We start from the raw sequence: 17,739 nt of genomic DNA, 5'->3' as shown, positions 1-17,739 counted from the left end.
CTTAATTTTTGTCAGGTGTCGTAATTCATGAGTGATCCAAGGATTCAGCTGCGATCTATTGTTTTTACAATTGATATATCTAGCGTGATTGTGTACTATTGTTTCAAGTTTAAGTAAAAATTCTTCAAAATTATTAGAAGGGTCAATATTATTGAATGAAAAATTGTAATTTTGAAGAAAAATATGAAGTTTCCGATAATCAAGTTTTTTAAACTGACGGTTAGTTAGTTTTGATCTGATAGTTGAAGTGGATATACTAAAACATAGCTTACAAATTATTGCATAATGATCTGTCAAATCAGAGAAAAAAATAGAAGAATATATATCAGAAATATCAGATGAATTCCGTATGAATATGTGATCAAGACATGTGTTTGATCGAGGTCTAGTTATGCCTTCGATATATGGCTGAAATCCTTTACTACACAATAAGTTTAAGTATTCAGTAGTAATATTAGAGTTAGAGTCAAGAAGGTCAATATTGATATCACCAATAATTAGAACATTTTTACATTTGATTCGATCAATAGTAGTTTTCAATTCGTTAATGAAATCGGTAGATAGAAATGAATGAGATCGATAAACAGATAAAATAGTAAACTTCAAAGATTGGTGAAACAATACAACAATCTCAGCTGTTTGCATGGTGATTGAAGTTAAATGTTTTAGGCTTAGGAAATCGTTAACATATACCAGTATACCACCCGAATTATTATATTGTCTACAACAATGAAATATTTCGAATCCGGAAATATTGAAAAAGTTTATTTCGTTGTCAAAAATCCAGACTTCTGAGAGGACTAAAATATGTATGTTTTGAATATTGGTACCTAAAGTTGTTAGCAGTTGATTAAAATTCGATCTAACACTGCGTATATTTATATGGAAAACGTTGAATGAGGAAAATGTAATGTTAGTATTATTTAAATTTGAATTGCTGGTAGAGAAGTATGTTTTCAGTTCATCCAGGGTGTTCAGGTCAGTGTAGTTTAGATTGGGATTAATAATTAATAGACATTATTTAAGTCATTTACATGAGTAATACTGAACACCCTGGAATCATCGTATTGACGCAAAAATACCTTACCATCTCTGATCCAGCAGTGATTGAAATTCCTCTGTTGCTTGAATTGTTTACAGTGATAATAAACGTTTTTCATATATGGACATAAGTGGCAATTAAAATATACAGGCACCGATTTAAGTCTGTTATCAATTGATGACGCTAACAATTTCTTTGTCTTTGCTTCTTTTAAAAATTTGTCTCTGCTGGATTTCCCATCAAACTGGACAATTATGGGCTTAATTTTGTCCTTTATCTTCGTTGGGACGCGGTGAATGGCTGTGATGGTATTTGACATCTCGGGATCTATTAGAGAAACAATAGTCATTTTCAAATTGTCGATATTTTCCTCTGGTGTCTCTGGCAATCCTTGTATTTCGATGTTGCATCTTCTTGAGTATTGTTGCAGACCACCAATTTCACTTTGTAGTTTTGTGATTTCGGTTTTCAAAACTGAGTTTTCGGATATTATTTCCTGGTGTTTGTTTTGGAGGTCAGCTATTTGAATTTGATATTGATGGTTCTGTTCTGTCAGTGTTAGGAACTGAGTAGAAATGTATGATTTCAGTGCCGTAATTTGGTTTTCGAAAGACTTGTTGATTATGTCAACTATTTGTTTTAGATCGGATGGTAAGTTTTGTAAATACTGTTCATCGCTAGATGGCAAGGCCATTTGGGTATTCACTGAAATTGAGCAATCTGTGTTTTCAGTCACTGTTGGCGGTTGGATGAGCGGAATTGATGATGTAGAGACTAAGGAGTTATCAGCGATTGATGCTGTCGAGGTAGTAGGTGCTGCGTTTGTTGAGATCGAGATATTTGATAGACTTGTGCTGGCGACACCTGATGAAGCTGTGACTGGTGTAATTATTGATGTCGATGTTGTTGTTATAGTCGTTAATGTCGGCATCGATGAAGCTGAAGTTATTGATGGTGCACTATGATTTCCTGAATTTTTGCATGTAAAACAGTACCACGAACTTTCATCTCGTTTGAGTTTTCGGAACGATCTTTCACTTAGCCCACCACAGTAAAAATGAAATATGTTCCTGCATACGACACATGTTAATCCATCATCCATTGTTAGAATATCTTCGGAGCACAACTTACACTTAGACATATTGACGGCTGACTGATAACAGCTACGTAGCTCGTGATTAGATAATTAACGTGGGATTTAACTAAAATAAATATTGCACATTAAAAGGATTAGTAACGAACCATGCGAATTAAATATGCTGTAAATTGTATATATTATACGTTTTTAAAGAATGTAACGAAAAAAAAAAAATTTGCCCTTTTTTTTCCCCTTTTTTTTTAGAGGAGCAAAAACAAACACGTGCGTACACCCCAACTACTGTTGCTTTGCTTTTCATTCATATTTCCATTGTCATCCAAACTGTAAAATGAGTGGTCAAAAGAAAAAGCGTGAATTCCCCCCCCCCCCCCAGTGTACCAAACCAACACCAGCTATAGTGAATATGAAGATTAAATTATTCAGATTTCAGCACCAACTGAAATCGAGATCTCAGAGGAGCAAAAAATTCCAATTTGAGCAAAAACATGAAGTGAAATGACAGGGGCAACTGACCCCATCTAGGTATTTTTCTGGAACATGAAAAATGTTTGCTTGTCACATGATGCCTCACGACCAGCACTGGTTGGACATTCAGAACGATTGTGTTATTGGGGTGCAGAATCTTGAAATTTTCGGGGAATTCGCCACATACAATGATGGAAAAAATGCAGTGGTATTAATGCCAATATATGCCAATGTCTTCTTCCAGTTCTTTTCATGTAGTTCATATGACCCTAGTCTCGCATGGAGGAGGACGGGAGCAAAAAAAGAGACGACGAGACATTTACAAGTCACAAAAACTTCAATTAACTCGACGTTTTCAACTGGATCTCCAAATGTTTGAAAATTAACATTCCTATATATTCAATTTATGTAATTATTGGGGATTACAAAAATGTGTCGCTATAACAGTTTTTCATTGCGAATTATCACCTCAAAAGCCCTAAACTTTGGTGATTGACTAATTGTTGAGAGATACAGTGTCAAGGCAACACCACCTACAGAACGAGGCCTCCACACGAAGCTTGTGACGTCACTTAAGGCGGCCAGTTTTCCTAGCAGGCCAACGCATACGATATATTTATCTTTTTTGTTGCCATATATCCAATGGCAATAGGAGAAATGGCCTTCAGTGACGTCACAAGCTTCGTGCTGAGGCCTTGTTATGTAGATGGTGTTGATCAAGGCTGCTACTCGATAACCTTAGGCAAGTTAGAGAAAAGGAAAAGCTTACTTTCTATCTCACAATTGATATTTGGAATTTGCTATTCAGAAAAGCTATAAGAATGTGACATCCTGAAACTCTATGGGCGATCCTAAAAGAAAGGGAGACGGGGGACACAGAATGCATAGAAACAGGGACGTAGCCAGAAATTTCGTTCGGGGGGGGGGACCAAAGTGACAGAACAATAGATTTGGCGATCTTTTCCCTTTTTTCGGTCATTTTCTCACATTTCGGGGCTCCCCCCCTTTGCTATGCCCTTGCATAGAAACAATTCAAAAGTTCTGCAACTTTGGAGGAAGACCCACATACAACCGCATATAGGGCTTGAGTTTCGTGAATACAAATTCCAAGGAAGTCTTCTTGACTCTGTCATTGTATGAAGGACTTGTGTGTGAAAATGGGAAAAGAAAGGAGTCAACGCAAATATCGTTTTTCTCCTACTGGTAGATTATTCCAAATTTTTTTAAAGTAGGTACACATTCTCACAACAAAAATCAAAATAAAAAATTGCTTAAGGTGAAACAGTAACAATCAAATTTTTGAAGCTGTCAGGGTTCCGGGATTTTTGGGATTCCTCGGAACCCCAAAAATACTCTCATGGAACCCTAGGGTTCCGCAGAACACCAACACCAGTTGGGAAACCCTGCTCTATTAGCTCATCCTTCCACATCTGCAAAACTTGCACTTCATGTTGATGCATCTGATTTTTCAATTGGTGGTGCATTACACTAGGTAGTGAACAATTCTTTGCAACCGCTTGGATTTTTCTCTCAGACTCACTCTTGGGGAAACACGCTATAGCGCATATGACAGAACTATTGGCTGCATATTCTTCTATCAAATATTTGACACATGCTCAAAGCATGTCAGTTCACGCTATTTACAGATCAAAACATTTAGTCTATGCTTTTCAGCAGAAGCATGACAAATGCTTGCCTCGCCAAACCCGGCACTTGGATTTAATTTCCCAATTCACGAGTGATATTTGCCATATTCCTGGCTCAGAAAACATAGCAGCCGATATAATATCCCACATATATGCTATTTCAATGCCAAGCCCAATTAATTATGATGGAATTGCTGAAGCTGAAGCAACAGATGATGAATTATCAAAACTGATGGGTGATTTAAATTGTGAACTGAAAAAATTAAATTTCCCAAATCTGACAGATTTAATTTGTGATATCTCCACTGGAAGTGCACGTTCTTACATTCCTGTGCAGTATAGGAAAACACTGTTCGATCATGTTCATAACTTAGCGCACCCAGACATCAGAAGAAGGATTCACCAAATCCGTTGTCACTTTGTGTGGCCGGGTATCAATAAGGAAATAACAAAATGGGCATCAAAGTCAACAATTTGAGTCCCACCTTTTACACTCCCTCCTACAACTTCTAGGCACTGAACAAGCTAGAACTACCGCTTTCCATCCTCGAGCGAATGGTTTGATTGAGGAATTTCATCGAGTGTTAAAAAAGCCATAAAATACCATAACACCAAACGTTGGACCGAAGTACTACCAACGATACTTCAGGGCTACCGAGCCGCTCTCGAAGCCGACCTGCAGTGTACGGCAACCGAACTCATGTTTGGTGCACCCTTATGTCTTCCCGGCCATTTCGACTCAACGAATGTCAACATTGACCTTTGTAACTACGTAAAAAAGTTACAGGGCCACATGCAGCAGCTCCGTTGTACGCCAACAAAACAGTGTATCCAGAACTGATGAATGCTACTTAGGTATTATTACGTCGTGATAGTGTCCATCGACCCCTCCAGAGACCATATGATGATTCCTTTCTTGTCATTGACAAAAACGAAAAAGTGTTCAAACTTGACATCAATGGCAAAACAGTTTCAGTTTCCATTGATCACTTAAAACTAGCATTTTTCCTCTTGGAAGATACAACAGCGCTGGTGGTACAAACGCAAACTAATGATTCTACGTCAGAGAACTCAACCACGAAATCAAAACCACCAGTGACCACACGATCTGGACGGCGAGTCCGGTTCACAGATTTTTATTGTGTCCAACATTGACATTGGGGAAGGGGTACTGTAGAGCCTTAATATTCTTGTATTATTGTTATACTTTGCACATTTGGCTGTCTTACCAAGCATGCTCTGGTCATGTGAAAGAATCTCAGTACATTCTGTACTGACACACGAGATGATCACATGACCAGATGCCCCTTCAGAGGGTCCAAAAGGCCATTGTGTGAGAGACCAGATCAGCTCCAGCTCTCGCACGAGATGCATCCACGTCCTCTTTCCCTCTTTTAATCTAATGTAAATATGTACCTGTAAATATCTTCTTTATAACCTCATAACTAAATATCATGTATCTAGAACTATGTCTCATCAATACAGAGTCAGATGCACTACCATCACCCCTTAGCACATTAACTGAAACCGATAAACTGGCAGACTGGTAATTTCAGCCAGATAAAGACCCCTAAACATCCCTTGCCCAGGGGCCCCATGATGCTCTAGAGATAGCCCTGTCAATCACATCAGCCCAGTTCTGTTCAGCGACACTTAAGTCTAACACAAAAAATAGAAGCATCAAAAATACACGAGCACCATAACTGCTATGAAGGGGGAAAAAAATTAAAATAAATGGCATCTGGATTCTAGCACTGTAAAAAACAAGTCAAGCCTCGGCTCAATCAGGAAATGAATAACACTAGCAGCAATCAATCAAATAACAGTAACAATTTGAAAATTAAAGTTTGAGTGTTAACACAGTGTAAAGAGAGAAAGTAGAGAAGTTCTCTAAGTAGAGAAGATGTACATGAATACAAGCTCAGCTCCGCTGACTACTTCACATCACAACCAAAGATATTGTCATTCAAGATAATGAAATGTCAAGAAAAATTCATCACCAGTGCTGTCTTAATTCATGGACCCACCTGAGCACGATCTGGGGAGGGGGGTCTCAAGTGCATAGGAGGGCCTTGTTATTACGAGATCTGCGAATATGGTTTTCGATTGTAAACGCGTAAACTGGCAGGCTGGTAATTTCAGCCAGATAAAGATACCCGAACATCACTTGTCCAAGGGTACATGATGCTCTTGAGATAGCTCTGTTAATCCCACATCTCAGACCAATAACCCAATAATTTTCACACTATTTAATACACCCGCTTATTAAAATCATGGATAATCTTGCCATTCAGGTACTATCACTTTCACCAATTAAGGAATGAACCAATATCATAACATGGGAAAAAATTAGTTTATAGTTATCAGGACTTTCGATTATGTCTAAAATTTTTTCATCAAAAATGTTTTTGTTTTACATATTTTAATTTTAAGAGATCGGTAATGGCAACTAAAAAGGAAAAATGAGTGGTTCCATCTACAAGATTATGGAGGAAATCAAAAGGCTGTCTTATTGACAAAAATTTTTGTACTCAGATTCACAAAGTCTTAATTGGGCCATAATAGCAGCTGTAGGTGGTTTTCCTATGGTGAAGCCATGTGTAAGGTAAAAATTAAGTCCTTTTATTCAGTTCATGGTGTTTCCTTCCACTGACTATCCACAGCCAGCTCCTCAGCCAAAAGACTTTCACAAGGGAATGGAAATAGAATGTACAGTACATTATAAAAAGTAATTCGTAATACACATCACACAATTCCATTCTACGTACTCACAATTTCTAAATAAAAAATATAGAGGGAAAACATCCTGTTTTACCACAATTAAAAAATATGTAAGATTTAACCTTTTGAAAACTTATGTTGGGAAGAAAAACGCAGTAGTCCGGTTTCCATATGTCCTGTCTGACCAAACAACACATATGGTCATCGCACTTACAACCAGGTTTTTTTTCAGATATAACTGTCAATCGGTTATTGTTATCAGAAACCCCCAGTCCTGATGTGATCACATTAAGTGGCATGCACTGTATTGGCAACGTTCTTCATAATATAAATGTTTGTTTAAAATTGAATGTTTTAAATTAACTTGGTATATTTATCCCTTTAAGATCGAGCTTGGTTGATTGTGCAGGCAAAATACTTAAACATTCACGTTTTCAAAAATTCCCTAGTCTTAAAGGGATACACTAAAGCTCATTAAAATTTAAAACATTTAACAAACAAACATTTTTATTTAATTTGAAAATAAAATATGTATGTTCATTAAAAATTATAAAAATTCCATATTTTATAATTGTATAATTTTTGGTGATAAATGCAAAGCAACTGAATTTAGACTATTTTTCATTTCGTCTGAGTTTTTCTTACAAATAGTTGTCGAACACACAGCATGAACAGGCTACGCCTGAATTAACAACATTCCACACAAGAAATGGTATTCTAGGATATTTGGCAAAGTTCAGTAGAATACTTTGTTGTGGGGCCACACTTCAGCAAATGATTCATGACAGCCCTTGCCAAGTAGCTTGCTGTGATTGATGTAGGAGACTCGTAGAATGGTGTCATATCATTGCTGTTGTTCAAACCATAGTCATTTTTATACATTTCAAATGCTTCTCCCACAAGCTGTTTATAGAAAAAAAAGAGTATTTAAATCATGAAAAACCCACACTAACTAATAGAATGCATCTTGTTGCATATTTCTCTGAAAGTAACTACGAGTAAAATTACTATTAGCTAATTATAATTTTATACAAAGAAATACGCAAAAAAAGCAAAATATGAAGTTGCACACATTTGTAATAAATACAGATGTCCCTAGGACTACATTCTACAGGGTGTCTACCAAATACCAAAAGTAAAATTTGGTGACTTTTCTGTGACCTTTTTTCATTCGCAGGACTCCCTCTCAAAAACTTAGAAAAAAGAGGATGGAGGGAGGGTATTCCCCCCCCCCCCCAGACAACAATCATGGCATAATTAAAAAAATCCCTAGACATTTTTTTTAAATTTTAAAATTAATTTTCTTTTTCATAGCACACTATTTCAATATCCTGTAAGATTGACTCAAGCCAAAGCAAAATGACAGAAATGTCTTGGTTACAAAAAACATTTTGGCCAAAATAGGGTCTTAGCAACCACAGGTAATTTTTTTCTCCTCACAATATATATATTACATTCTTTTTTTTAGTCTTCCACAGCCCAGTCTGTCAACTCTCTTCGACAATACACATGTCAAATTATGAAAATATGTAAGTTTTTTAAGAATGACGCTCTTTCGATACCACTTCCAAAAACAAAATGTGTAAATTAAAAGGTCTGATATAAATAAGTCAAGGTGGACCAGATGGTTTTACTGCGTTGTCCATCCCTTTTAAAACAAGATTTTTTTTAAATTTTAGTGTTCAATGCCAGTAATTGTTTTTGACAAATGAAGCACTTTCATTTCTAGCTGGAGATGTAAAATTCTCGAGAATAATCTTTTGGAGAACATTCTCTTATTTATAACATGGTTACATACAATATCCTAGAGAATATTCTCTGGAAGGACTATTTTCATAAATTACTGGTGAAATTATTATAGAAAATAATAATAATTATTCTGAAGTTATTAATAATAGTCCTTCCAGAGAATATTCTCCTCGATGAGAATATTCTTCAGTTACCGAAATCTTCCCAGAGAGTATTATCAAGAATATATGCAATAACAAGCATTATAATAAATAATCTCGATAAAGAACTTGAGAATAATTATTATTTTTGTATAGTAATTATTTTTGATAAGAATATTCTCTAGTAATTTATAATAGTCCTTTGAGAGAATATTCTCTGGAGAATGTCCCTGTCTCTCTTCCCGTCAAGAAGATGGGTATATTGAAATTTGTAGACTACAATATTAAAGTTTGAAAGCAAGGTAATTAAACCAACAGCTGAATTACACAACTTTTAAAGAAATGCGAGTGATACAGAATTTAAGTGTATGTGCATTGAAAAAACAACAGTTATGTATCTTCTTAGAATGAAGGTGATTGTATAATAATTGCTTCCTTTATCAATAAACTTTGATTTAATTTCTTTTGTTGTGAACTTATTTCTGAAAATTTATCTAATTTTAAAATAATTTTTTAATGTTTTAATTTAATGGTTTATAAAATCTTTATAACCAAACTTTTAAAACCTCTCATCATGACCTGGAGAATATTCTCGAACTAAAGTAGTCATTGGGGGGGGGGGGGTGATTATACCAAAAATTGTTTTGTTGTAAATGTTTCGGGCAATGAAAACTGATTTATATCTCACAATATAAACAAAATTATTAAAAAAAATTAAATTATTTAAAAGAAAAATGAATATTCTCAATTATTCTCCAATTTTTACATCAAGGAGAATATTCTCGTTCTCCGAGAATATTCTCCAGAATATTCTCACCTCACATCTCTATTTCTAGCTCTTTACTTGAGCATTGTAAATATTGTTTGTGCCTCTGCATGCCCTAAAAGCACAGAAGAAAATTGAATGCTATTAGGTATCATCAAAGTCACAAAACCTAGAATAGGTCTATGTACCCAACTGCTTTGTTACGCAAACTGTTGTTTCACCTATACACAAAATGTGCACTATAATTTTGAACGATGAATGTTAGTTATTGTCCAAGATCATGAAGTGGTTAAATACAAAATTATTTTTTTTCAACCAGGCAGAAGTTTTTATTGACTACTATATTTGTAAAATCCTCAAACTAAACAAATAAAAAAATTAAGAAACCACCAAATGGTCCACATACACCCTACCACCCAAATAACCTTAAAAACAAAACAATTTCTGCTTTGGCAGAATGATTAATTGCAATCTTCTACATTTGTATTATTTGACATTATGTCCATGAATCCCTTCTCAATTAAAATCAATTATATGAATTTCATTAATAGGATTTCATTAAAAATTAAGAAAAGTAGGACAAAGTGGGACATTTTACCAAAAAGTAAGACGAATGGGAGCCCTGCATTTGACAAAATGAGTCATGCTGGACTGTTTTCTTACTTGAGTTGTTGTCAAACTGTGAGTAGCGACCATGTAGGGAGGTTTGGGTTAATAAATTAAGGGTCTTAATAAAAGGGGGAACACAAGTAAATTAACAAAAAAAAAATGAAATTTTGTGTCAAATTTTTAAATTTACAGTTGATATTTAAATACAACACCTCATAGAAACTGGACCCTAAGGGCTTAAGCCACATAAGCCCCCCCCCCCAAAAAAAAACGTATAAGTGGATACAGGTTGTTTCCCTAACAAGTTGGGGGAGGCTAATGCCCACCTTTTCTGCCTAAGCCAATAACTTTTTTTTATGGGGGGGGGGGGACTATCATCTTCATTGCCCCCCCTCCCCCCCGTACCCCAACTCATATTTTCAATCAACTTTCCAAATTCACCTAAGCCCTTAGGTTATCATGAGTATTCAATGCAATCCATTCCTGCATACGCCCTTGTGAGTCATATATACTATCATCTAGCAACCCTAGACCTCCACCCCTCAATGTTTTTTGACGTATCAGAGTTTCTTTGCCACCTACGACAAAACTTTCCAAAGCAAGCTCAGTGGGTGCTACCGCACTCATTGAAAATGTGTCCTGCCAATGCAAAACTACTGAACTAAGCCGTGTGCACAACAGCAGCATTACGCTGCAACGCATAGCAATAGTGGGCTCAAAACAGAGCAAAAGACCCGAACTACATTGAATGGAACATTATGCAATAATAAAAGCAAATTAATTAATTAACAATGTCACTCAGAAGCGGCGGGATCTTGTGTGCATCAGTATAATATATGTTTATCAAATGCGCTCGAAAGAACAAAAATTTTGAAGAATTTAAAAATATATAGTGGGGAAATTTCGAGCAAAATATAAAAAAATATCTTTGTATACTAGTTTCAAATTCTATAAAACAATATCATTACAGAAGGGATTTATTCTAGTAAAGGATATCACTGTATCGATGATTGAACATTATAACTAGGCAATTCCAAACAAGATTTAAAAAATATAATTGTAGGTTTATCATCTAGTGTCGTTGTTGTAGCGAGGTTTTACTGTATATACAAACTCTGCAGCGTACGTAGGATTTTCTCATGGGGGCATTCACTCAGCATTTTGTTTCATTTCCCGAAAGAGGTTTCACTTTTTTTTACTGCAAAAATTAAACCATAATCTCAGCTGGGGGGGGGGGGGGGGGGGGGTTGAAAAATTTTTGGGGGTGAGAGAGGCCCGTGAAAAATCCTGGTCTGGGAGCCCAGCAGTAACATGTGGGGGACATGGGTGTGATAGATCGAGCAGTTTGTTTAGTCAGTTCAATGATTGGCGCCAACTGTAAAAATCGGCAGTTTGCCATCAGAACCGACGCGCATTGCCAGACAGGGATGTGCATCAGAAGAAAATGCCATCTTAATAGAGTGTGCACGAAAATGAGAAAATTTCTTTAGTGATTGCATTAACGCGCACAGGCAAACAGGGTAAAATAAAAAATTAGACGAAACACTTCTTATATATGACAGCCGAAACCATCATTTAAGGGTATAAACATAGTGCAGTCGCATTTCCAATTCGGAGGGAAGGGAAGTACAGGGCCCGGGACTCTATAAATATGATAATTCTCTTTTGTTTTTTCACACTATAAATTCACTATATGAGGCTGTGAAAAATTTGACCTAAACCCGCCAAAGATCTAAGCTTTGGGGGGCCCTACTGCAAGATGTGGGGTCACCAGACCAGTGTTTCTCAACCTCGTTGGAATCCCGCAGCACGTTTGATTTCTTTTTCCTGATAGGAAGGCCTGTGCATACACATTAATGGGAAATAAATGGGTAAAAAATGAAGAATTAAACTACTCACGGGCCAGTTTGGCGTATGCCAGGGCCAGGTGGTTGAGGAACACTGCACTAGACCACCCAAGGGCCCTTTCAAAGGACGGATTTAACATATTCCTTTTCTTATTTACATTTTTTGAAGTCCAATGTTAGACACTTGTTATTTGCTCTATCGTCATGCTTAAGTGTCTGTCTAGACCAGGCACCTTCAATCCGTTGCTCGCGAGTACCATGGTGCTCCCCAAAGCATCCAGAGTGCTTGGTGCTCATGTCCGATTTAGTGCTCGCGAGCACTTGATCAATGTTTCATTCGAACACTTGTGCAAACTTCATTCAATTATTAAAATCATCCGGATTTCATGCATTCATACGTCAAACATGACGTAAGAGTGCTCTTCTTTTGATGATTGGTACAGGCAGCGCTCGCGACTGGAAAAAGGTTAGGACTAGACCTGTGGGGGGTCTATATCGCAAGCTTGTTACTGCATTTCAATGGTTCTCTTTTGTCAGCTGCATCCTTTGCGTAATTCATGGTTCATCAGCGGCTTCCCAATAAGTTTGGCAGTTTTTTTAGCAACATAAAAGAACCACTTTAAAGCATAAATAGGTGAACAAATCCATATTTAGAGCTCGCCACGACGCTCCTAGGAGCCATGATGCACACTTTTGGAAGCACTGTGGTATTAAAATTCTGTGGCCTTTAAATTCTGCCTAAAAGTTATGTCGCAACACAATTAATGGTGAACGAGTCAGATGTCAGTCTTCTCTTGAACTCTCTCATTCTGTCACATGTGTATACTATATATGTTGCATGCGTATTTGCTATAGCTAGTTGGTAAAGATTGACATGATCAAAATAAAAAATTAAAAAATGGATGATAATTAAAAAAAAATTCTTTCATGGAGAAAAAATTGGTGCCCTTTCACTTGTCTCCCACAAGGATGGGGCTGACAGGGCTGCAGCCCTAAGGCTCGGGACAATCACCATCATTGTTTTTTCATGCTATAAATTTACTACAGAGCTCCCACCCTCAGTTAAAACTCTGGCTTATGAACCAGCCAAAGATACAACAGCCTTGCTCCATGATGTGGGGGAAGATCATGTCCTTTCTACGGAAAACCAATATTGTTCCCAAGAGGACTCCTACTTACTGTCCTGGTCTATTACATTCCCCACTCCTCTAGGAATTATCAGATGATCCTGAGAACACTGCTTTAGGGGGAATATTACAGATGTTGAGAGGTTCAGACAAGCAAAGAAAGAAAAGTTATTTTTTGTTCATCCAGTCTAAATATTTTTTTTGCCCCACCCATACAATGTCTGCCCCAATGTAGGGTAGCTACATATTGGCATTGTTCTTTTCTGTTGCTACTCACCCATCCATCCCTCTGGAGCAAAAAAAAAAAAAAATGAATAGAACCTCAGAAAGAAGAAAAAAATATTGAATGTTGCAGCTTCTCCAAAGCCTAGATTTTAAGGAAGAAAATTGAAAAAAAAAATCTATGGAGAATTAAAAAAATCCATGACCTTCACTGAAATTTTTTTACTTCCATGACCTTTTTTCTCATTCCGTGACTTTCCCATGTTGGTAGACACCCTGTTCTATGTTATTTTCATCACTTATAACAAAAAAGTAATTCTGAAAAGTATGAAAAACAGAAATATTTAATTATATGCAAACAACATTGATATTTTTTCATTGAATTCTCCTTAATCTTACCCACAGATCTTTTACCGTACTTTCCCAGATTGCAGAAGAATCATAATTCAATTTCCAGTAGAGGCAACTAACTTTTCCTTCCAAAGTTAGCCTCAACATTTCTTATAATGAGTATCTTTCTTAGATATGTTATAGGCTGAGAAAAAGTCTCTCTCTCTTTGATAATACATTTTGTTTTCCCAGAAAATATGCACTAGCATAATTCTGGTTTTGATTAACTGATTATGTTTCTTTGGTGTTTTCAAATAACTTTTTTGAATCCCCTTTACTTTATCATTTTCTCTCTTAACTCATAGAAGCAGGAATATAGAGGTTGAGCAACAACACAAAGAATTGAGAGGAGAGTTAAGGATCCCTTAATAACTAATATACAGGGCACTACACTCCTCCCAGTGTACCTCTTTGAAGACTATACACACAACATACTTGATAATCCCATACCAAATAATTTTTAAATGTTTTATCAATTAAATTCTATCTGTTTTAAAATGCTTATGTTGGGGAAACAATGCCTCCTGCATGTAAATTTTATTCAATTTGGTCTAACATACTTTCTCAAGCTAATATGAGTGCAATCAAATTTGAAAGTAATAAATATTTTGATTTCTCCTTTGATTTCATTATAAGTCAGTCTCACTGTAGCAATATAATTATATTTCTATCAAACTCATTTGAAATTTTACCATATAAATAATATGAAATATTTTAATGCTTAACTAAGAAACAAATTTTTAATTAAAAATTTTAACTAAATTAAATTACAGCAAAAAAAAGGTCGAATCTTGTTATGAACTTAATACAAATGAAATTTTTCACATTGGGCATAATCGAATCACTATTTTGTCAGTTGATACAAGATATTTTTGGTGTTTCTTCTACTTTGTCTTAAGGAGGTTCAACTGTATTTCAAGGACAGTTTATATCATACAAAATAAAATAAAGTATATAAAGTAAAATAGAACAGAAAGTAAATAAAAGAAACATTACCTTGTTCATGTCTATCACAGTATCAAAAGAAAGTTCAGGATTTCTTTGCAAAATCAAATACACAACCATAATTAACTGAAGAGAAAAAATTAAAAAACATTTTATTAATCTATATATTTTTCTCTACTTCATTTTATATCAATTTAATTTGATGATACACATTAGCAAAAATGCTTCTTTTAAATATGCTTCTTTTAATATATTAATTATATATTAAAAATATATAATTAATTTTTACAGAATAAAAATATAGTAAAATAACCTAATTCAGTTATAAGAATACATAATTCCTATTGTTTATGAATCAGTCTTTGCAACCATCAGAAAAAATGAAATTCACTCATCATTCAAATAATTACATAAATGAGAGTTTCATTAGCAAAAAGGAATAAATGAATCATAATAAATGAATGATAATAAATTTAATCAATTAAAAAAAATAAGGTATTTAACAAATACAAATTTCTTTCTTCTATGAGTTTTGAATCAGTTTTCCTTTCACATTTTGAAGAATACAAGTTGACACTTGTTTTTACAAACTCGTAAAACCGAGCGTTGACTGTATGTTCCTGGCAATTGAACTCATCTTCAGAAAACATTTGGTTTTAATTAGGACCAGTTTTTCAAGTGATTAAAATTTTATGAGCACAATGTTTTTTCTCCTAAGCTAAGAAATAAAACAGGATTTGAGGACCTTAATGTATCCAAAAAACTTCACCACCACTCTTTCATGCACCAACATACAACATTTAAAACTTTAAAGAGCATGATAATTTAAATTGTTCTTATATTTAACTTGATCCACTATCATGAAAAGTAATACAATAAAATAAATTTTAAATGTCAAAATTTAAACTATTTTTTTCCTGATGTAACAAGTGGAAGTTTTAATGAGTCTATTACAAAGTTTGAAAATTGGTGTATTCTGCTTACAAAATTCTTTAATTAAAATCATGGCATTCTTTTTACCTAAATAACTCTCTCTTCTTTCTTTTACCAAACAAGATAACAAATTGCAATATTAAAAATTGTTCATTCCTCAGGAGTGGCATAACTAGCATTTGTTATGAGAGAAATGTATTGAACAGTTCAATGGTTTTTTATTATAATTAATCATTATGCTAACGAGTTGGTCATAGATAAATCTGCCAGAAACTTTCGATTTTATAAAAAGTACATGTAGAAGTAAGTCATCTGACAACTGTTCAAGTTAATTAATTTAATTTTAATTTAATTAATAAAAAGAATTTCGACACTATTTTTTTTTAATAGTGATCCTCATGTATTGAGTTATTTCAAAACATTGATGAAAGGTTACCTCTACTAAAATTTGGCGATATTCTGGTTTTGCAATTCTGCTCAAGAACATTTCAACTTCAGTTGAGAATTTAAGATCGTATACAGTCATTTCTGTAAGGGTAGGTTGCTGAAAGATAAAAGGTTGCAATTACTTAATAATGCATTATAATTGTTTTTACAGAAAGTGATGAAATAAAAATTATACAGTTGAGAGATGCTCATTATAACCCCTATTGTTCCATCAGAAAAAATAGATGTTATATTGGATAGTCGTTATATCAAAAGGAAAACAAAGGATAATCAAGGAAATCTTTTGGAACTTATCCTGCCAGTTAATAGAAAGTGCTATATAAACCCGGGGTCATTATAATGAGCGTCTACTGTATTTTACTTCAGAAATATAATCTAGTATATTTTATATATCAGTAAACATTATTCCCACGATCACGAAGAAAATATGAGATTGAATGATAGTAGTATAAGATAGTAATCTATAAGATACAGATGTATAGGTCATGCAGTCATACCTCAATTCGAACTTTTTGGCTAAAAAATATTTTTTCTTAACCACTTTCTGTTTTGATCATTGATCATTTTTGTCGCACCACGGTCATTTTCTGCACACGAGGGCTAATTAGACAGACCTACTATTTATTGCCGATTCCAAACGGCAGGCTTGTCTTTTATACTCATCGAGAGGTTGGTGAGCTAACCCCTAAATAGGGGACTCCTTGCGGTAGCAATTTTTTTGCTGCGGTCAAGTCTCAGTTTTTTGTTTTTTTTTGTACCCCTGTGTCAGGAAAATTTTCTGACAAGGACGAACCGGGTATCGAACTCGAGACATCTCTAAACATCCTTTGGTACTTTAGGCGAGCATCTTATCGACCAGGCTATCGCGCCCCCTTTCTGTTTTGGCTAATGAAAATTTTAGTTGATGTGCGTGCATGCACCAATATAAAACAGCCGTATCATGGGCTGAATTTTCATGCCAATTGAAATGAATCCATTGAGTAATTGTTACTCAAGCTAGGTTAATTTATTTCCAACTCTGTGAATCATTTTCCAGATATGTATACCTCTCTTTGAGAACGAGATTTTGGGCCATTTCATGCATAATGACTGATTAAGCTAAGAGAAAATTCATTTAGAAATTAGAAAAATAAGAGAAAAAATTTGCTTACCCTACTGCATTGCATTACATATTACTTAAAATTGCAATTAGGGACATAGTTTTGTATAAAGTATTGAATTTTAATTTCTCTTTTTTTATCGAGTCCAAGATAACGGAAATGTCAGAAGTTACAGTACAGGTCGCCCCTGAGTTACAATGCCGAATGAAGACCGGTATTTGGCAGTAACTACCAAAAGAAGCAGACGGAGCAAAGCATCCGACCTGTCTCATCAGCTATCTGCAGCCACAGGTACCACAGTTTCAAGGCAAACTGTGTACAGACGTTTGGGAGATATTGGGCTATATGCTCGCAGGCCTGTCAGATGTGTTCCGCTCACGGCAACTCACTGTCGGCAGCGATTAGCCTGGAGTAGAGAACATGCAATGTGGACATCGTCACAGTGGGCTTGTGTGATTTTTTCCGATGAGTCACGTGATTCACGTCAGACT

General features: G+C 35.2%; 2 protein-coding genes across 10 annotated transcripts in view; both read right to left on the bottom strand.

The window, feature by feature from the left end:
- Positions 1-387: 387 nt before the first annotated feature.
- LOC149064527 (uncharacterized) lies at positions 388-2,488 on the bottom strand. The gene has a single exon (XM_089255141.1). The coding sequence runs from the start codon at positions 2,181-2,183 to the stop codon at positions 1,008-1,010; it is 1,176 nt and encodes a 391-aa protein (XP_089111267.1). The 5' UTR covers positions 2,184-2,488; the 3' UTR covers positions 388-1,007.
- A 5,089-nt stretch (positions 2,489-7,577) lies between these two features.
- Positions 7,578-17,739, bottom strand: part of LOC149064525 (putative phosphorylase b kinase regulatory subunit beta) — a 231,969-nt gene continuing 221,807 nt past the window's right edge. For all 9 annotated transcript variants that reach the window (XM_089255135.1, XM_089255137.1, XM_089255139.1 and 6 more), the window contains 3 exons: positions 16,138-16,245; positions 14,820-14,894; positions 7,578-7,876 (listed from right to left, as the gene is read on the bottom strand). In XM_089255135.1, the coding sequence (XP_089111261.1) occupies positions 7,691-7,876; positions 14,820-14,894; positions 16,138-16,245 (369 nt within the window). In that variant the 3' untranslated portion in view covers positions 7,578-7,690. The remainder of the gene's footprint in view (positions 7,877-14,819; positions 14,895-16,137; positions 16,246-17,739) is intronic.

Source organism: Pholcus phalangioides, unplaced genomic scaffold, assembly GCF_987345545.1.
Source record: "Pholcus phalangioides strain wild (caught in Gottingen) unplaced genomic scaffold, Ppha-v1.0 ptg000042l_1, whole genome shotgun sequence".
Lineage (NCBI taxonomy): Eukaryota > Metazoa > Arthropoda > Arachnida > Araneae > Pholcidae > Pholcus > Pholcus phalangioides.
Note: the sequence above shows the minus strand (reverse complement) of the source record. Positions and strands in the feature narration are given on the sequence as shown.